We start from the raw sequence: 21005 nt of genomic DNA, 5'->3' as shown, positions 1-21005 counted from the left end.
ACGTTGTTAAGTCAGCTCAAATTAAATACCTACTTTTGTTGTCTGTTACAGCAGTAAGGTATGTTTTTGCTTCAGTCACGTACAATTCTAGTCTGGAGTAACAATGAAACCTGCTAAATGGAGCCACTTCAAATTTCTCCTCGTATCAATTCAAAATAAGAAACCCTGTTTCTTGACTAATATCACTTAAATTTGAAGAATCAACACACAGAGGTTTATTTTACATTAAACTGTGCTATTAACACAAGCTACCAAGCTATTAAAATATATTGTAAACTAATACTCTGTGCTTTAGGTTACTTATTTCATGGTGATTTACTGGAAATCACATATTAAAAGGCACCAGACTATGGCATTTTCCATGTCCCACTTCAGCATATTTCTATGGGCAGTGTCCTCTGGAATCCTTTTAGTATAATTTGGCCTTAAATTCCAGCAGAGTTCCTGTGCTTCTTTCAAAGGAAAACTTAAAATAATGAAATCCCTTCTAGTAAAGAACATGCAAAAAAGCCAGCATAGTTCAAAGGCTATGAAAAGATTGTGAACTTGTGGCTCACATATATATCTAATTCACAGAATAATGTACTTAACTGTTTTGTGCAAATCTATTTCATTATTTCATGCCCTTCTTCACATTCTTTTAATAGTGCCAATTAAAAAAAACAAATTCATTTTCCATATTAACAATCCAGACCAAGAATAAAAAGGATACACCCACTGCTTTATTAAAGGTTGGATGTCTTTGCCTGAGACATTCGAGATAGATTTCAAAAACCCAGATGTGGAAACCAACATCTGACTCCACATGTGTGACTGGAACTTCTGAGATGAAGCAGTACTGGCCAGACTCAACAATTTGTTGAAAACCTAAAATGATAAAAAGTTATTACTTTCCCTAAATACTTATACACAAAATAAGCTTTTCTGTTTTGTTTCTGTTGAATTGCACCTAAAGGCCGATAAACTCACTTTCTGATAACCGGCTTTAAAAAAGGGTTTTCAAAATAAAGACTTTACAGGAAATTATTTGCTTGACCATATCAGAAATTATCAGTCCAAATGTATCTTCCTCCAAGTTACACATACATATGCACATACAAAATCCATTAAAAGAACATCAACTTTCAAAAATTATCTACAGTAAAAGAAATCATTAACTATATCTTCTTTTTCAGAAATAAAACATTCATCAGATTCTCTGTAGTATTTTCAACCTGACACTATCTAAAATAGCTCTAGCACAATAACATATGTTTTCCTTAAAAATAACCTCAAACCAAGGCAAAAAACCCCTACCCCCCAAAAACCTGAAGCTGATATGAAAATATCACTCATTTTTTAACTGTTTATTTGTAGTACCCTATTCTTTCTAAGGTATGTCACAAAAGATAATTAGTGAAGAAGAGAAACTACAGTTCTGCAGAAGTTCACTATTTCAGAATAAAATTACAATCTTCTATTCAAATGCTTCTTCTAATATAAGCATCTAAGTTTCATCTAGCACTGAAAACTGTATATAATGAGAGAGCTGGATTCTCATTATTTATAATTTCTTTAGATTAGCTCACAGCAGCACCAGTCACGGACAGGAAAACAGGCTCTCAGTGTTAACAACCAATCAAATTAACCCAAACCAATGAGACACCTTAAGATTAAAGAGAATATGCAGCATATAAGAAGTATTCTAAGTTATGCATAACAGTTAATCTTACCCTAACACAAATGACCAAATGTTTGCGCAGTCCTGCTAAAATTGAAACTATAAATGGAATCCTATGATGACCTGTTCTCTTCTCTTCTGAACTCTATTTAATGAACAGAAATGCAATTGAAGACAAGGAGTTTTTTATATCCCATATAATCATCTAAATACCTACCTGTAACATGAACTCCATGCTAATTCTGTTCTCAATCAGTCTCATAACAAGATGTGCTTTACACTGGAACATAGTGTAATATTCCCAGGACAGTGTATGAGGGTGTTTGATAGAAAAATGTAAATGTGAAGCAGGGCTGAAAAACAAAACAAAACAAAACATCTATTTTGCATTTTATTGAATGAAACTTAAAATGTACCCCAGCAACCAAGCTTAGAGCTGCACCAACAATTACTCAGGATTTCTTGTACTGCTTTAGTCACAAATCATGGCACATTTAAAATGACCACTCACGTGTCCAGAGAGCTGACAAGGATGTACGTAGCTGGCATCCAGCAAGTACTGTACAGAGATTACTGACAAATGATAGCTGCTGTGTAGTGCTGTAGAGACAGTGGAAGCACAGCACATTGAGCAAGGGACCTCTGACTGAGTCTGGAAATTACTCATGAATCAGCAATCTTCTTGCTCCATTTCCATTTAAGAGTGACTGTATATAGTAAATATTTTGTATTTAAAGAAATAATTGTTGCATTTCAAGAAAAGTAGGAGTTTTACAATTCACAGAACACTTTCATGGGATGGGCCTAAGGAATTTCTTTCCTTTTATTTTAGTTAGTAACTTTATCTTTCAATATTTTGGCAAACTTGGTATCTTCTAAATCAGATAACATGTCAAAGAAGACTAGGCAGGTAATATTTAATCCTTGAGAAGAATAATACTTTTCTGCCTCCTTTTAAGAAGACTCTTATTTTAGAAGATGAAATTATTAATAGTCTGACTTAATTTTCTTGATGAACCAAGTCTGTGGCAACTGTATGTTGCTTTGCTATGTTTCTTGTTTTAGGATTTTTACAGGACATCTGAGTTTTCCATGAATGAATAACACACATCTGAAGAAACCAGGTATGCAGAGGTTCACTAGCAAGTGTTCTAGGAAGAGAGTACCAGCATTTAGCTCCTTGTCTGCAGCCCTTAATATTTCAGATGGCAAGAACCAAGGGAGCTGCGATACCTTAACTTTTCCATCCTTCTGTTTACTGGGAGAATCCCTTGACTTTGCTCATGAGTATCTGTTTAAACATCTTAAGAAGATACAAAAAGAGAAATGTTTCTAATTTTAAATATTACCCTTCTTAGGTACAGTAATTTTCTGAAAAATGTACGTATGTTAACTCCTTGTTTGTAGTTGATAAGCAGTTGCTGAAGTTTCCCCTTATCATAATTCTTCTGTTATTGTGGATACGTCTCTATTCTGAGGTAGGGAAGGAGTAGCAACCATGAAAGAATTGAAATTCAAGGAGGAAACTGAGGTTGTGGCTCAGACATTATATAATAATTTGGTCTCAGAATAAAAACTATTTATTCAGCTTCAAATTATACAGTTGATGGACTTTTGTAAAATTCTTTTCTTGCAAATTACAAGTGAGCCAGTACCCACAATCCCAAGATCCCTTTTTAAATTTACTAAGTGTTGATTGATTTTGGTACTGGTTACATTATTCAACTGCAAAACAAACTGAGTCAAGTTTGCATTTGACAGTTACATCTTGTAGTTCACTCAATATTAATACATTTCTTCAGATTATATTTTTCTTCAATCATTTTAATTCCACAGATTTTATTGAACTGGCACCAAAACAGTGTTAAAATTACCAATATGGACCTAGAGCCTTTGTCAAAGTAGAAAGTGAACCGGCTTTGCCACATAATTTTATAATGCTCATGCTCCTGAATACAGTCCAGGAGCATTCAATATAAAAACCCCATTCAATATAAACCCCATTAGTAAGCTTCTTCCATACAAAATATAACTATATAAGTTTCTATAAGTTTTTAATTTTTACAGTAGGGTGGTACCAGCACAATCAAAGGCTGAAGAGAACCACAGTCAGAGAGAGAAGGACAAACTTAAAAGGTTACACACAAAGCTTTGTTCTGAAGCTTCCATCCACATGGCAGTTAATCTGCAGTTTTCTTTCCTTCATTTTCCCAGGCTCTGGGATTTTGTCTTTTAGAATAAGCACTCTGGAGTGCAGTGTTTGTGCTACACCAGACATAAACAGGAAGAATCTGAGACCTTTGTTTTGCACACAAATTAATTTGTGTGTCTGAAGGAAGTTGGGTTTTTGGTTTTTTTTTTTTTCCTTGATGATTTATTATGATATTTTACTTCTAATTTAGCTGAAAAATGAGATTATTACTTAACACAAATTTTTCTTTATATTATTATTAATTGGAACTGCTGTGCTGCAAATATGTTTGCCAGGAAACTGTACCATTACAAGCAGAACAAAGAAATGAAATGCATAGAATATAGTGGAGAAAAATGTTCTAGGCCCCATTATGAAAATACTTTCCTTAAACACAAATTATCTCTCACAGTCAGGAACATATCCATAACTTACATACCAGGGAACTCTGCAATCTACAAAGAACAGCAAGCTGTAATTAATACTTAAGTGATGCTGTGGTTATTATTAACAAGCTGTAATACAATGAAGTAGTAAAATAACTGTAGAAACATTTTCCAACAATGTATCACAGCAAGGAAACACACCTTTAAGAGCATTAGGACAAGATTTTGTCATTTATTTGTGTCCAATTCTAGAATAAATATAGTGAAACTAATAAAATTATCAGTTAGAAAGAGATTTTGATTTTAGTGAGTTTCCTTATTTAAAAATGTGCCCCTTATCTCTAGTTTCATCTGATCTTATTACGGTTAATTTAGTGATTTTCATAATTCATTCCGTTCTAAATCCAGAGTTTTAACTTTAAATTAACAAAATCTGGATTTGCCCACAATCAAATGCAAAAGAACCACTGTTATAGGCAACTTTCATAAGACAGGAACTTCTGCTGCAGTAAAGAACAGAAGCTGACATAGTAGTCTACCTGCACAGGCTCAATCTTGCAGTCATGCACACGCTGCTTGTGCGTTTTCAAAAAGCAACTCCTCTTTGAAGCTGCGTTATATGGAGATCAATTTATGAAAGAAAAGAAAAACCCAGCAAAAGCTTGCCACTGAAACTCGTATCAACTTACTGAACTGACATGTAGTAGTATTTTTTCCACCTCCAGTGTTTAGTACTACTCAGTGGGTAGTACTGGAGTATTACAAGAGAGGGAAGGAGAATCATTCTAAGCTAGACACACTGAAGCTACAATTATTGAGAAAAATAAAAATCCAGCCAGTTCACACTGGTAACTAACAGTACTTCACAGATGACTGATCCAATATACTAAGAAATCTCAGTCTAAGACTACAAAGTGGTATCTGACAGCAGGAAGAAAAAAGAGCAAAGAAATAGAAAGCTGATAATACCATTAAAAGGCTGAAAATTACTAACCACTCCAGAAATAGCCCACATCAAAATTCTGGCTCCATGTTCTCTCTTATTCTCTTACTAACAAGCAGTTTTGTAACAGCATTAAAAACATTCATTATACTTCATTTCCTTTGAGATTCAAATTGAAAGAAAAATAAAACAACAGGTATTACAATATACTCAAGATATACTTTATGAGACTGGTAATACATGCCTTGGGCAGCTCGAGATCTTCAGCCTTTGGCTTTGTGCTACACAACACACCCAAGGCATATATTAATGGCCCCATAAAAACATACTCTGCAATGACTTGCAGCTTAAATAAACATACTTGTCTTTCTCTTTTCCTCCTCCGAATATTGGATGCAGTAAAACTCCTCCAGTCTTCAGTTCATATGCCACGATTTGATCTAACTCCTAAGAACAAAATATGTAAGTAAGCATAATTTTGAAGAGCAGAGAAATTATTTAAACAAGACAGGAAAGCTTTTAATATTGTTCAAGTCATACCTCCTAATAAGCTTGTTTACAAAGGGAGAAATATCTTAAAATTAGGGATGTTCTTCAAATGAAAAACAATAATAAAACAGAAGAAATTAGCAGCTTCTACTTGTTCAGGGGCTGAAAAGGGAACTAATGCCAAACAGTGCTGAAGTACATTATAACCAGAGTATTATTCTTCAATAAATAAGCTGTCTTTGACCAAAAGAAATAAATGTGATCAGCATTTCATGCAATGGAAAACAACCAGAGACACACACACGCACACAAATAAATTTAATGTATTATATATAGATATAAATAAATAAATATTTATGTCTGGCCCAAGCTCTGCACTGGGTCTGAACTTGTGTGATGCCAGGTTAACAAGCCCACCTTAAGGCAGGATGCTTCTAAGGGCTCACTGTCACCCAAAAGTCAACATGAATCAAATTGTGTCAGCTTAAACAGGGCAGAACTGGAGGATGTGACAGTAGCACCTCTTGTGGACACCTTTAGTTTAGTGTGGACAGTTGGGGAACAACATGAGCAACTTCTGCTGCACACAGCAGTGAACACTTTCAACAGACGTCCATCCAGTTCTGCTGCTCTCTGCAGCAGCCACACCTTCAGCACAGACAACTCAAGACTTGTGAACTGAATGAGCATTAGGCAGAGAAGGAAGTGGTACTGAGTCCCCAGGTGAGTAAGGGATGTAAACGGAGCAAGTGGAATAGGATTTACTTTTTAGAATAGGGAGAGTAAGAGAAGGTGGTGAGAGGAAGAAGATATGTATCTTTTTGTGAATAAATTTTACTTGTAAAGAATGAGGAGTCACTGCTGCTATCACTAGAAAGTACCTGTCTCAAAGATTACATTTGGAAACGTAAGCTATAGACAGATATTTGTTTTCCAAGAAAAGAAATCACTTCAAACAGGGAATTGTTTACTGTTTCATTATTTCATTTAGTACTTCAATGATACTAAAAGATACCTGAACCACCACTGATCCAAGCTAATACTGGAGCTTTTCTGAGCTATACGAATAGCCATCACAGCATAATAAATTCACCAAATACAAATCCTTATGAATCCTATGTCCTAAGTATTCCAAAAGTAGTATCTTTTTTTGATTCTTTTTTTGGTCCAGGAGTCAAAACAAAAAGAGGAAAAATAATTGCATGGAGAGACAACAACAATTATTATTCATTATTCATACGGCAGTCACAAAAATCTGTTTGTATGCTTGGTGTTCTTCCTTGCAGCAAGTGGTAAAAATGTTTTAGCTCTGAGGTTTGTCACTACTAAAAAGGTCTATAGATTGCAATGCAAAGCTATATTATATTTGGGTTTTATAGTGTATTTTCTTTGATGCAAAAAGTCTGAAAGGTATAGAAAATGCTATGATGTGATACCTGTTTAATCCAGTGGCGATACTCATTAACACCAAAGGTTTTTTTCATCCAAAGGCCATAAATGTAACCAGAGATTCCCTTTAGCACCCATTCATCTGACCTATTATAAGAAAGAAACATGAATAGTATCACTTCAGAGGAAATTTTGTAACGGATGGTATTTTTGACCAGCTCAAAAATAGCCACAAATTTCAAGAGGTTGTATAACTTCTCTCAGTCAACAGAAGTCTGATGAGCTGTGAACCAATTTATGGAACCTGGCACCTGGACAAAACTAATGAAACTGAAAAGTCAGTGAAAACTGAACTTCTACCACAGAAAACCAGATTAAAATATAAAACCTATTTTAGCTGAAACAATAATAATAAACAGGTGGAAATGGACAATAAAGTTAAAGCAACTGCTAATCAATATGATCTTAATTTCTTGAAACACAACTCAATGCAGTGCAAGAAGATCTGGACAGCAAGTAGACAAAATACCTATCTCACAATTTGGTGGACACCTTTTTAAATACACCTTCTGTAAGTTATGTTCTAAGAGAGAAAAAATAGACAAAAACTAAAACATAATCATGAACTAGAACCTTAAATAGAAAAATGATATTGTACACAGGGTATGATGAAGTAAATAGAACAAGAACATATGAACTTGGAGTCATCATGAAGGATGCAAAAAATTGCCTTCATCACAGGAGTAGGCTAGAAATAAAGAAGAGAGCCACAGAAATTACAACAGTACAAACATCAATTTAAGGACATGTTGATTTCCCTTGTTTAAGACAAGCTCTGGGACATATACTTTTGCCATAAAAAAAAGTAATGGGTTACACTTCCCCAGTAAATAAAGTGCAAGCAAAAGGATTTAAGATATATATTGATCAGAACTGCAAGAGCTATTTGGGGAGGTTTTCAGAGACATGGAGTTATAGCCACCTTAGAAGGAATTTTCCTATTTGACACTAATTTCTGCATTCTCCTCCCTGAAAAATTTCTTAATTTATTAGTTCTGTGCTCTACAAGTACTTTGCATGCAGGCTATACTTCATCATCCAAAATATCTAACAGAAATTGACTGATAATGAAAAAGAGTGAGCTTTCTAAAATTTTCAGATGCCAAAGCACACTACAACATTCAGGAAGATATAGTCAATCTATAGAATCTTTGGAACTTTTATTTCTCATGTTCTCCTTTCAAAAATACAAAAATACTAACGGATTTTCATTTATTGAGCTGCGTTTGTTATTCTTACTTTTTTTCCCCATTTTTGCTTTCTTTTATGATTGCTGTTTTACTTATTTTTCTGATAAAATGGAATTTGCAAATTAAAATTTGAGCTTCCTTGATACTCCCCATTTTCTGAAGAATACTATGGTCAAATACTTACCAGGACATTCTGGATATGAAACATCCAAAGAATTGCTGGGCCAGGGCCTGCGCCAAGCATCTCCTTGTCAGTGGAGTTTCATCTATAATCATTGCGCTGTGCAAGAGATTTGTGCTGGAGCCCCAAAAAAAGAAAATAACACAACATGAGCACTGGCTCCAAAGAAACTAAAGAGACCTTGCCTTAAAAACCAAAACAAGTAAAATAATTTCTTCAGTGTTTTTTTTTCAGTAAGATAGTAACATCTTTTTTTAATTTTTAAATTTTTAATAATGTTAATGCAGGCAGATCTCCTGCTATTATCATCTATACACAAATCTCTGTATAGAGTCTAAGCAGTTAAACTGGTGACACTGTCTTGGATTCCTGATACCTTATTCCAGCTGGAGAAAAATAAAACACAATCAAACGTCTGCACCTAATTTGAGATTAAATAGTTAAACAGTTCATGCATGGCAATTCTAATTCAGAAGGAAAATAACCACCAGTTTTTTCTTAAAGTAAATCCAACATCTTTATAACAGATAAAAATGGAAATGGTCTTAGAAGCCCGTAATGTCAATAAAAACAAGCCTTTTCAAACTAGAAAGCCCAACACTCAGGTTACAAAAATAATTAAAGTTTCACACATTTCTCAACAGTCTTGGATCTGGAGCTTCTACGCCCATGGATTTAGAAGGTGTAATTTTCTCAAATACTAACCTGAAAATACTCATGGATGCATAAGCAGCTACTTCAACATAAGCTTCATCTATAAAAACAGTCTTGAAACAGGAGTAAGGATAGCGGCAGGTAAGAATCTCCTCATAAAATTCAAACACCTCATGAAGGTATGAGGTGGTATGTTTGAGCAGTGGAAGAAGTTGTGGTAAGCAAAAGTGAGTCACCTACAAACAAATGAAAATTAGATGCAAGACCTACAAACACATTTAAATACATAAATATCAAGTATATTATCTATCTCAGGGAATTTCAACTAAATTTGCCCCATAAATTCAGACATAAATAGAATTACTGTTTATTTAAAGGCTTTTATTTTGGAAATAAATTAAAATACAGGCATTACTAGACAAGCTTTATCATACAACTGTACTGATGAAGGTTGATCTATAAATACCCATTTTTGGACTAATATATACTGACTGCAACATGAAACACTAGTAATTCTTTCGGAAAAAAAAGGAGGCTTCTACGATGAAGATTATTACCTCATGCATGTATGGATCAACAAGGATTTCAAAAGGTCCAATTGCCAAGGAGATGTTAGAAGCTGCAGTTGGAATAGTCAACATGTAATGAAAAGTCTTCTTTCTCATATCATGGGTGTATACAGTTTCCACCAAATCTCCATTTGAAACAGCCACCATTGCAGCATCTACAGTATACTCAAGTTTCCAGGTACACAACTCAGAATATGAATCCACACAAGGAAACCAAAATCTAAAAAAGTTAGGATTAGGACGAAAATGGTTAACAATTATACTCTTTTTCACAGGTGATTTTTCTTTCAAGTTCCAAACTATATCCTTAAATACTTTAAGAATATATGAATGTTAACATACTGACTTCTACAATACATGAACTTCATAAAGCTTTACAAGCTTTTTTGTCTTTACCTCCTGCTGAGCTATAAAGACTAGACATTCCAATTACTAATCATTAGATGCTACTTCCCATTGGTAAGCTCCTTTCAAGCACAAATTAAGTTTTAGAATTTTTTAAACTTGAGATAATTCAATGAAATTATTTGTATTTCCTACACTTTGAGAAGAAATTGGAAATACAAATCTAACACTCAAAGACAGTTTTCTTACCTTGTGGAATTTTGATAACCACAAGAAAAGACATGAGCCCCTCTTTCTGCCATGTTGCCCTCCATGTTGGGTACCACAAAATGAAGGCCTCCTTTTGGCTGGTCCAGAGAAAAGTTTATATGCACCTTCAGGACTTTTAACTCTGCAACACAAAGACCAAAACTGGAGTAAGTATATACAACTTACATCAAAGTTACTGCAGAATAGTAACTTAGTTTTGGACTCTAGGACTTTGAAGATTATGTGATAACTTCATTCTCAAGGACTTCCCGGTCTACTTACAAAGTACAGCTCAAAGCTTACAAAACTGAGACCTCCCTAAGCACAAATTACAGGAGATGCATTTACAAGAATCTTTATTCAAAAAAACTGCAATTGGAGTCACATTTCATCTTCTAATTCCCCAAGAATAAAGTATATTTATACACTGTATCTTAACCATGATTTTGGCACCTTGCTGAAAAATTTCTCCAAAAACTCTATGAAGCAGGCACATTCTTAAAAGACATATTGTTTGCAGTTGCTTAAAATCTCTTATTATAGTTAATACTTTTCCTGTAACTTAAGTGTCTTCACTTTGGTTTAGTTTCAAAGAAATCTCACCTATGAATAGATTTGTCGCCCTGATTTCTTAGGATTTTCTAAAGCCTTATGAATTTACATTCTTGTAGAGAACTTTCTCACGCAACTTTCTGTAAACAACCTATTGTTTTGCATTCTTTCATAGAGGTGGAGAAATTTGATAGACTGGTAGTTTGTCCAGTGTCGTTGGAGAGGTGGCACGTTCACCTTCCAATCCACTGGCACCTTTTGAGAACTATAAATGATTGGAGTCAGAAAAAATAAATTAGTCTCTTCATGGTGACCAAAGCTGTGGTGCGTCATTTTTCCTTGTGTCCTCTGGTGACATAGATTGGCAAGCAAAGAAATTCAAGCATATGCTGAAATTTATCCCACAAGTGTCACTATATTTTGGCACTCAAACATTGAAAAGTGAAATAATACATGTTTGAATATTTTCCCTTCTAGGCTTGCATGCAAGGCAACAGGGACTTACAGAAAAATGAAACTAAACAGAAGTATCTTTCCCATTAAGGTGCATCTGACAATACTGCATGAGTCAGCCTCATGATACAATTGTTATTCTCTCAGAGGTCTCATAAATCCATGGGAAAAACCAATAAAACTGTGCAAGAAATAATACAAGAAACTAGAAGATCCCTATAAGAAAATAATCAACACTGGAGAGTAACTCACTAAAACAGTTACTTATTCCAGATCTCGTATGCCAGTTTATAAAGGAGTCTACTTTCACTACCAAATCAATTTTAAAATAACCATTCCTCGAAGTGAGGTGGCATAAAATTATTAGAGCTTTGTAAAAAGCTCTGTGTAACCATATCCTTGTAAATTTTTTTTTGTTGGATCATGTATATTGTAAGCAGCTTCAAAATTACAATTTATCCCCCAGTACACTCCATTATTCCCACTTCCTCAATTATTCTCCTGTGGTCCTGACCATCCAAGAGCATGTTTGTATATAGGGTCAAGAAACCTTGCAACACTTCTCTCTATTACCAAAAAGTGAAAGTACCTTTCAGAATTCAGGTGGAGAGGAAAAAGGAACAGTAATCAAAAATTCAGAAAATAATGTAACACTACTTCTATTTCTTCAAAGCTGCTATCTTCCTAAGCAAACTTGTAGCTGACAGCTCTGACATCTTAAATTAATTTTTCAGTATGGTCTCTTTACCATCAACATGTTTCCACAGCTCCGAGGGAACCTTAATGCAGAGCTCTCCATTTCCAGCATCTGGGTCCACAGCACTGACAGCAGCAGCATAGGCATTGGAGAAATAGTTGAGATTCCTCCTGTCAGAAATAGCCAGTCAATTCTTAAAGTACAGTTGTGCTGAACTACACAAGACAACTTTAGAAGTTAAGACAATTTCTATGCTGAATTTCAAGGTGCATAGACAACCAAGTGTTTTGTTTTGTTTTTAAAGGAGTGGAAGAGAAAAGGAGTAAAGGTTAGATTTCAACAAGCAGAACTTAAAATATGGCTCTTGCAGAAGTCATCTGTGATCAAAAAGACTTAAGCAGTAATAACTCCCAATAAACTGAGAAATGCTCAGTGTTCTTTTCTCGCCAGTAAGAGTAATAACTACATTTATTGGAATGAAAATTAAAAATTCTGGTTTTTATTTTGGATGACGTTTGTTTCTTTATTCTAAAGCTCTCTGTCTTGAAGATCTGCTTCCTCATACATTGCAGTTTTGCTCTTATTTTGCTTTTCTGAATGTTAAGATTTTAGCTCGGCAATGGTATTCTTCCCCATTAGCTTGATGGATAGGAATAGGGATTTTTTAATGCACCTGTAAATAACACATAAAATATTATATGCTAAGAGTTTTGGCCTTAATATACAAACACAGAAATATGTGCTATACTTTTTAGTTTCTAGTTCTATTTGAAACATTCTTCTTTTTTAAACTGTACGTTTTTTATTTAAGATGCAAAGACAGTTTTTTGCAATCGGGTTTGAGCAATTATGTATCAGTGTGGAATCCTTTGAACCCCTCAGGGAAATTCCCAGGGCCTCGCCCTGGAAGAACACACCATAGAGTCTCCACCTAGGCTGACAGAGAAGACTTCCCCACCAAGCCTCTAAACACTGACCCGGTTTTTATTCCCCTTATTCTTGTGGTTTCTCCTTTCCCTGTTTCCTCATTGGTTGCGGCATCCCTGGTGGCCAGCCCTGTTTTCCCTGTAGGGCAATACCCTTTGTCCTGCCCTTTGTACTACCCCAGTGCCCTCAGACCATTGGCCACTGACCCCTACTTAACCTTGCGCACATCACATGGCTTGGGCTTTTGTCCCTGATTTCCCCTTCGGTGTGCTGGAATAAACCTTGGCTGGAATTTACCATTCAAAAGGCCCTTCTGCCTCTCTTGGTTGAGATAGCTGTGGTGAGTGTGGTGTGTGGACTTGACTGCATTGCCTGAATGCTTACCCAAGCTGCTTTTCCACAGGAGAAGCTTATTGGGAAATAGGTAGCAGCATCCACCATCTAAATCCCATGCTGCTACATATCAGATGCTCATTAACTCCTCACTTCATTACAAAGTCAGATCATTACTTCGGTTATGACTTAGATTGTTTTCTACTGAAATGAGCAGGAACAAGCATATGTCTTCTGTTAAAGTACTTACAAGCAGGATGTTACCTTATTATTCAGTGTGATTATATTTAACTACTGGAGTACAACCAGTCAAGTTCAAAAATAACCCTGCTTTTACAGCTTTATGCAATAGCTTTTATACTTTTTTCAAAATGGATTTCTAAACTGTTTGAAGCATGGGAGCAAAACCTTTCTTAATTCTAATTCTCCAGTACACACAGTTTTTCAAAAGCTTGCACAACTCTATACCTGAAGAGAAAGTGTTTGACTTACTTATCACCTTTTCCACAGAAATTAGGTACTGCTGATGAATCCAAGCACAAGCAGGACACAATCAAGCATAAACCAGTCATGGAATCACAGAGCCACAGAACAATCTGGGTTGGAAGGGACATCCCAAGGTATCTAGTCCAACTTTTCTGGGGGAGGACAGCGACATCTTGCACTAGATGAGGTGGCTCAGAGTCCTGTCCAACCAGACCTTCAATGTTTCCAGGGATGGGCATCTACCACCTCCCTGGGAAACCAGTTCCAGGGTTTCACTGCCCTCAGAGTAAGAGAGCTCTTCCTTGCACCTAGTCTAAATCTACCTTCTTTTAGTTTAAAACCATTACCCTTTGTCCTACTGTAACAAACCCAACTAAAAGGTCTGCTCCATCCTTTTTATAAAGCCCCCTCTAAGTATTGAAAGGTTGCAATAAGATCTTCCTAGAGCCATTATCTTCTCCAGGCTGAACAACCCCAACTCTCAGCCTTTCCCCACAGACAGGTGCTCCATCCCTCTTACCATCCTGGTGGCTTCTCTGGATCTGCTCCATCAGGTCCATGATCTCCTGTGCTGAGGACCTCAGAGCTGGGTGCAGCACTGCAGGTGGGGTCTCACCAGAGCACAGCAGAGGAGCAGAATCCCCTCCCTCGCCCTGCTGCCCACACTGCTGATGATGCAGCCCAGGACACCGCTGGCTTTTTGGGGTGCAAACGCATATTGCCAGCTCATGCTGAGCCTCTCATCCATCAGCACCCTGAAGTCTTTCTCTGCAGAGCTGCCTGCAATGCCTTCATCCCCCAGCCTTTACTGATACTGGGGTCTGTCCTGACCCAGGTCCAGGATTACTGCACCACAATGGAGTAAATTAACTTTTGGCTGGGGACTCCACCTTCCATGGAATCTAAAGTCTACATAAAGCAGACATGATCTCATTTCAGGATTTTGCTCTCACCTAACCATTGTCTATTCACCATCCACGGAGAAAACAACCCAAATTACAGTACCTTACTTGGAAGAACAAAGTGTAATTAGCCATGCCACCAGCAGCATTCTGTAATTCTATGTATGTCCAACACCCTGCTTAATATTCTGAGTCTTCCAAAACTATAAAAAATTTTGCTAAAACACTGAAATATATTGAGAACATATTTTCATATAGTTCTTCCTCTTTGGCAATAATAGTGCACAAATTCCCTGGCACCACTACCAAGGCTGAGAATGTCAGGAGCAGTAAACTTTTCTATTCTGCTTGAAAGCTTCTGAATAGTAAATGGGACCATTTCAGTAGAGAAACTCACAAACCTCAAGTTTAAATATATTTTTCTTTTCCTTTTTCACAGTTAACTGTAGCTAAAGGTAGGATATAATGCCAACAAGTTTTAAAAGGAAAAGGTTGAGTTTGTACCCTAAAATACAGTATAACTTCAGGTATGCCTCCAGAACAATTCCCACCCACTTAAACTCCAGCTGATGTGCTGTCTCCTAGGCTCTCATGCACCACTACTACCTCACCCACTAAAGAGATTACTGTTCATCTGATCCTGTAGGGATACAGGTGAAAGTGTCAAATGGGAAAATAAGTCCTTTTTTTCTAATCAGGCAGCTTCTAGTCAGTTTACTTCCTTGATCTGTCATGCTGAGGGGTCAAATAACCTCCCTGAGCAAAGCTGCTTTAAGCTGTCCTTCAAATGGCACCCTAGAAAGGCAAACAAATACCACTGGGAAAACTCTATTTAAAGTTCTTGCATGGCTAAGAACTATTAATAATCAAAAAAAAAAAAAAAAGCTAGAAACAGAAAACCACAGTAACATTCTGTTAGACTGTGTTTAATTTTACTCCAAACTATTTTTGAAAATTGACTATTATTGATAGGGATCCCTTTCCTACACAGTGAGAATTTGTTCAAACTTTGACGATTGTGATGAGCTTGTGGCTACACTTTAAACGTCACTGGGCTCACAGACAGGAAAAGGTTATGATTTTACAGCAAAGTAGGGAGACTCCAGAGCTTAACATTTTATGGAAAACAAGCCTATTCTTATATTTCTATTTTTGTGAAGTGTTCTAGTTCAAATGGGTGATTCATTGTAAAAGGAATCCATTAAAGGTATAGCACCACAGATTAATCTTTTCATAGATTGAACTATTCTCAAAAAACTGCATATGGCCATTTTAAGAAAAACAGAGCATATGCCAAAAGTTACAGTCCAAGGAACAATGATAAATTTTCCTAATGCTAACTGTAGATTGATAATAAAAAAACAAATATGTATTCATGGTCTTTTCCCAGCAGAGATACATTCTGTTATCAGAATTCACCCCAAACACTGTTAATTACAGCCCAAGTGCATGCAGCTTGAGTGACTGCAAAGAAGCAATACTACAGAGATTTATTTTTTCAAATTACTACTTTATTTCAAGCTTTCCATAGCATTTCACATTAGTAGCTGCACCACTGCTACAAATGTATGTGCCAAACATATAGTCTATAAACCACTGTTTTCCTACAGTAGTTAACATCAACTTGACAAAGTAAGTTATTTGCCCTGCCTGTAATTAATTACTCTTCATTACCAGTAATTCATTAACTATTTTACTTTGCTTCCCATATAGAATAAGCTCTTGATATTGGAGTAAATACATGATATACCATGATATACATTTATCATATGATATAATACATGCACATATACGTGACTTATTAATAGGGCAATGATTTTAATCTTTGTCATGCTGAAAAGCCTAATTTTCATTCCTGGTCAAGTTTAAGGGCATTGTCATATCTTTTCAAAAGTACTCTACACCTTTGTGTTGTGGTCTAGGAATTCTCCCATTTAGTGTTTCCACTGAACCTACTTCAAACCACGTGCCACTCTATCTCTCCACCCTGCCCCTGTGCTGGGCTGCAGAGGAGAATTGGAGCCACAAAAGGTAAAGACTGAGGTAAGAACAATTTACCAGAGACAGCAACAAAATAAGACAACAAACAGTAACAGCAACAATACCAATGACAACGTGTATGAGAAAAGAGGTGAATGATTCACATGGTATTGCTCACCCCAGGTAACTCATGAAAATACCTGACCCCTCTGCCATGCTATGGGATCTGGAAATGAGCCTTTTTCTCATCCCTGGAAAATGAGGCAAAGTGGTATAGGATAATCACCAAGTCTTAGCCTTTCCCTGCTCCTGACTACTGCAAAAATGAACCCTGTCCTGGCCAGGACACTTTGTTTATTTCTAACAAAGTCTATAATGAATTTTCAATTAGACAAGCATTATATCAGTGTAAATAAAGGCTATTTATTGTAGCAAGGCAAAACATGCTCAGTCCACCAGATTTTTTTCTATTTTGTACAAAGTCTAAAGGCTTGATCATTGACTTCCCAGAAGACAAAATACTGCAAGACAGACATGCCCTTAAGGTTACCACATTGCTCTCTCTCACAGCTTACTGCTGCTTGTAACTAAAGCAACAGTGAAGTTAGAGGATATCAAAATATCTTCAAATTTGTAATGTTTAAATACTACAGGCTTCAAGCTAAAAAAAAGACAAATGAACCAGCATTGCACAGGAAAGCATTATGTGCACATTAGCTAGCTATACAAAAACACAGCTTCCTTTACACAATAATAACAGTAAAATGCAACAGCTTCTCACTTTGGCATCCTAATTATCCCACAAACCTGAAGCATGTAAGCAGGATCATCAAAAACTTCCCTTATCACAGATCACACCACTACACCCAAACTTTTGCTGTATCTATTTAACAGTTTACAATCTCAACCATAAAATTAAGAATAAAAAATGTTTCCTTTGCCAGTTTTAAATAAACAGGGCTGAGATACAAGCAGTTGCCTCAGTATTCAGAATATGCAATGGGATCTCTACATAGAATGTAGAATTATAGCCCAGAAAAAGCAAGCTCATTTCTCTTACACTGATAGAATTGAAAAAGCAACAGTTTATAAGAAAAAGAAAGATGGGGAGGATAGACAGCTCTAACACTCAAAAACAGCAGCCCCAAAATATGATCCAAACAAACACTCTCCAACACTATATGCAGTCGTCACAAGATTCGAAACTCTTCTCAAAAGCACGAGCAAAATGACATTCTCTGCCATCTTGTGTACACACAGTAAAACAGTGTGAATTTCATAGCTGCATATACAAACACCTGTTCAGGTGTTTGCTCAGTCAGGAAGGAAATTATTGCTTTATCTAAGTTCATCCATCTATTCTGATATGGACAAGCCATGTTGTCCTGAAGCCTCCAGAGGCTCCATCCTCAAAGATATTCAAAACTCAAATGGACACAGCCCTGGGCAACCTACTCTACCTGACCCCATTTAAGGGAAACTGAACTAGATGATTTCAGACAATTACAAGACAGAAATCTAACTTCACTTCTAGATAAACCTTTAAACACTCTCTCACTTGTTACCTGAAGTTATGGTTTAGGACTAATGGATAAATTTGCAATAGCATCAAAGCTAAAAATAGATTTAATATGCTAATTCATGGCTTCTAACCTTTCCTACAAATTTCACCAATTTTTAATTACCTTTTTAGTGAGAGTTTTTCTGATATTCAGGGGAACTGAAAAAATGCATGACTGAGAAAAATTATTTTACCTTCTTCAACACCAAGAATGTGAAATGACAGAGACCGCGTGTCAATGATTTTTTCCTCAAAGATGCTAAAACCCAATAGTACTATTTCAACTGAAAACAAGTTGAATATTTCAATTCAGAACACAAAGAGGTGATCTCACAGGTCTCACCAAGAAGTAGCAAAGAACATAATAGTGAAGCAGATAGAATTGTGTCATACATAAAGCTGAATTCCTCAACCCTCTTTTAATTGTTTTCTTGCATGCCAAAATTTCCACAACATAACAGTGAACCACTTCTCTTAACCTCCTATTATCAAACATAACCTATCAAGTCAGAGATGCTGCAGCAAGTTTTCTAATCTTTACTCCATACAGAGTTTTCCATTCTAAATAGTATTCTGTTGCTAACTAAGGGAGTAAGAAGCCTTCAGATTATTTTAACTTTGATTAAAAGGTAGGGAAGTATCCATTAAATTAACAAGTTTTCTAAATACTTATGCCCCAGATAAGCTACTTGGAAAAAAATTCTTCATAGAAAAGACTGTAAAGGTTGGAACAGACTGCCCAGGGAAGTGGTGGAGTCACCATTCCTGAAAGTGTTCAAGAAACTTGTGGACATGGCACCTGAAGACATGATTTACTGGTCATGGTGGTGCTGGGTTGACAGTTGGACTCGTGATGATGATCTTATGGGTCTCTTCCAATTTCAATGCTTCTATGATTTTAAGTCTTCTTTTAGAAAATAACATCTAAGAAACTAAAAGCATTATCAAAACAATAGAAAATGTTTGTTTATACAATTTTATAACCTGAGCTTATACTTCTTACACACCACAAGGAAAACTAAAGATTAAAAACAAAATATTTAAAATTAAGAGGTTGCCAAGAACCATCCTAATTCCCCATTTACTAGTTCAACAGACTACTTAAGAAAACTGGGCAAAAGGTAATGATCCCTGTAAGATCAGAAACAAACCATCACGTCTAACCTGTGTCACAAAATAATTCCTGCAGCTAGTTCAGCTGCAAGGGTACAAAGGACATCATCACTACGCTTGCCATAACAAATGAGAACTTGGAAGAGATGACCAGGTGATTAGATACAAAGACTAGTACAAACCACTGTTTCTAGAAGCAGTTCTTTGTAAAGAAGGGCAGAGAAAACACACTGATGGTTTTTTTGAGGTACTATTTTCTAGAGTTTTTAGATTTCTAGGATTTCTGCTTGCAATCCTGCCTAAAGAGCAGAGATGCTGTATTTAACTACCCAGCTGTGACCAGGTATTTCAATGGAAAAATACATCTAACTTCATCTAACATTTTATAACTAATGTTGCCTTTAACTTCTGAGATACAGAAAGAGGCATACTAGTTTCTTGTTATGAATATTTAGTGACCTCTGTCTTTCATAACTATGAATAACATAGGAGTTATGAAATACAGAGATTTTCCATTAAATTTGAATAGTTTGAACAAAAAAACCCTCACCTTCTCCACAGAATGATCGAATTCCCTCTCCTAATTGCTTTTTTAACATAATGGGATTCCTCACTCTGATCATTTGAAATGCTGCTCCTTTCTCACTCTTTCCAGGAGTTACACAGGATTCCAGTTATTGCAGAATCACAGAATAGCTGAGGTTGGAAGCAATTTCTGAAGGTCTTCTGGCCCAACCCCTCAACTCCAACAGGTCACCTACAACCACTTGCTCAGGAGCCTGTCCAAATGACTCAAATATTTCCAAGGATAGAGACTCAACAGTCTCAGTAAATTGTTCCAGTGTTCAGTTACCTTCACAGTAAAAACTGTTTCTTGATGTTCAGAGGGAACCTCCTATGTTTCAGTTTGTGCCGACTGTGTCTGCTCCTGTCAGTGGATGCAAGTTAAAATACATGAAATTCCATCAGAATACAAGAAAATGCTTTTTACTGTGAGGGTCATCAGCACTGGAGAAGGTTGCCTAGAGAGACTGCAGAGATTCCATCCCTGAAGATACTCAAAACCCAAAGGGACACAGCCCTGTGCAACCTACTCTACCTGACCCCATGTGAGGGGAATTGGACTAGATTATTTCAGCCAGTCTTTTACAGCCTAAATAAAGGACTCTGTGATTTTTTATCAGCTGCTGTTAAAAAACACTTTCACTAGAAGTTTTTTAACAATTCAGCAAATTGTAAATTCAACCAAGCCAGCCAAAAGAAGTTGTGAGAATATAAATATTCCAGCAAATCAAAAGAGAATACCTAGGGAAAACATTTGCCCATCATGCTCTTACCAAAAATGAAATGGCTAAAAGATTTTTGCTAAAGCCCCTTCCCATATCAGTTCCCTAGAACATGCAGGATGCCACATGATTTAAAGCATACTCTTCATTATGAGATTCTGAAGAAATTTTAAAATTTTCCTTTCAAATTTTGAAGTGAGTTCAGGTTCTAGGACTTACACTGTTATCTACAACAATAAATAATGCAAGTTTGATTCCTTAGGAAAGGCCAAAAGTTTTATTTTCTAGCTCTTCACAACAATCTAGAATCCCTTCAATAAGGATTCTGAATTTTTGACATAATGAGCAATAGCAGCAATAACAAAAACATTAAGTCACAAAGCAAACAGAATTACAGAATTAATGTACT

At 36.1% G+C, this 21005-nt stretch overlaps 1 protein-coding gene and 1 long non-coding RNA gene across 5 annotated transcripts in view; one reads left to right on the top strand and one right to left on the bottom strand.

The window, feature by feature from the left end:
- TAF2 (TATA-box binding protein associated factor 2) overlaps nucleotides 1-21005 on the bottom strand; it is a 60661-nt gene that overhangs the window by 36013 nt on the left and 3643 nt on the right. For 3 of the 4 annotated variants that reach the window (XM_068182276.1, XM_068182249.1, XM_068182268.1), the window contains exons 4-12: nucleotides 12060-12178; nucleotides 10307-10448; nucleotides 9701-9932; nucleotides 9195-9379; nucleotides 8493-8606; nucleotides 7106-7205; nucleotides 5542-5627; nucleotides 1878-2013; nucleotides 713-867 (exon numbers count right to left, since the gene is read on the bottom strand). In XM_068182276.1, the coding sequence (XP_068038377.1) occupies nucleotides 713-867; nucleotides 1878-2013; nucleotides 5542-5627; nucleotides 7106-7205; nucleotides 8493-8606; nucleotides 9195-9379; nucleotides 9701-9932; nucleotides 10307-10448; nucleotides 12060-12178 (1269 nt within the window). The remainder of the gene's footprint in view (nucleotides 1-712; nucleotides 868-1877; nucleotides 2014-5541; nucleotides 5628-7105; nucleotides 7206-8492; nucleotides 8607-9194; nucleotides 9380-9700; nucleotides 9933-10306; nucleotides 10449-12059; nucleotides 12179-21005) is intronic. The other variant, XM_068182258.1, reaches the window with a different exon arrangement.
- Nucleotides 12404-15775, top strand: LOC137469518 (uncharacterized). Its single transcript, XR_010996569.1, has 3 exons — nucleotides 12404-13359; nucleotides 13779-13888; nucleotides 14253-15775. It is a non-coding gene; the product is annotated as an uncharacterized lncRNA (long non-coding RNA).

Source organism: Anomalospiza imberbis, chromosome 1 (genome assembly GCF_031753505.1).
Source record: "Anomalospiza imberbis isolate Cuckoo-Finch-1a 21T00152 chromosome 1, ASM3175350v1, whole genome shotgun sequence".
Lineage (NCBI taxonomy): Eukaryota > Metazoa > Chordata > Aves > Passeriformes > Viduidae > Anomalospiza > Anomalospiza imberbis.
The sequence above is the reverse complement of the archived record's forward strand: the minus strand, read 5'-3'. Positions and strand labels throughout refer to the sequence as shown.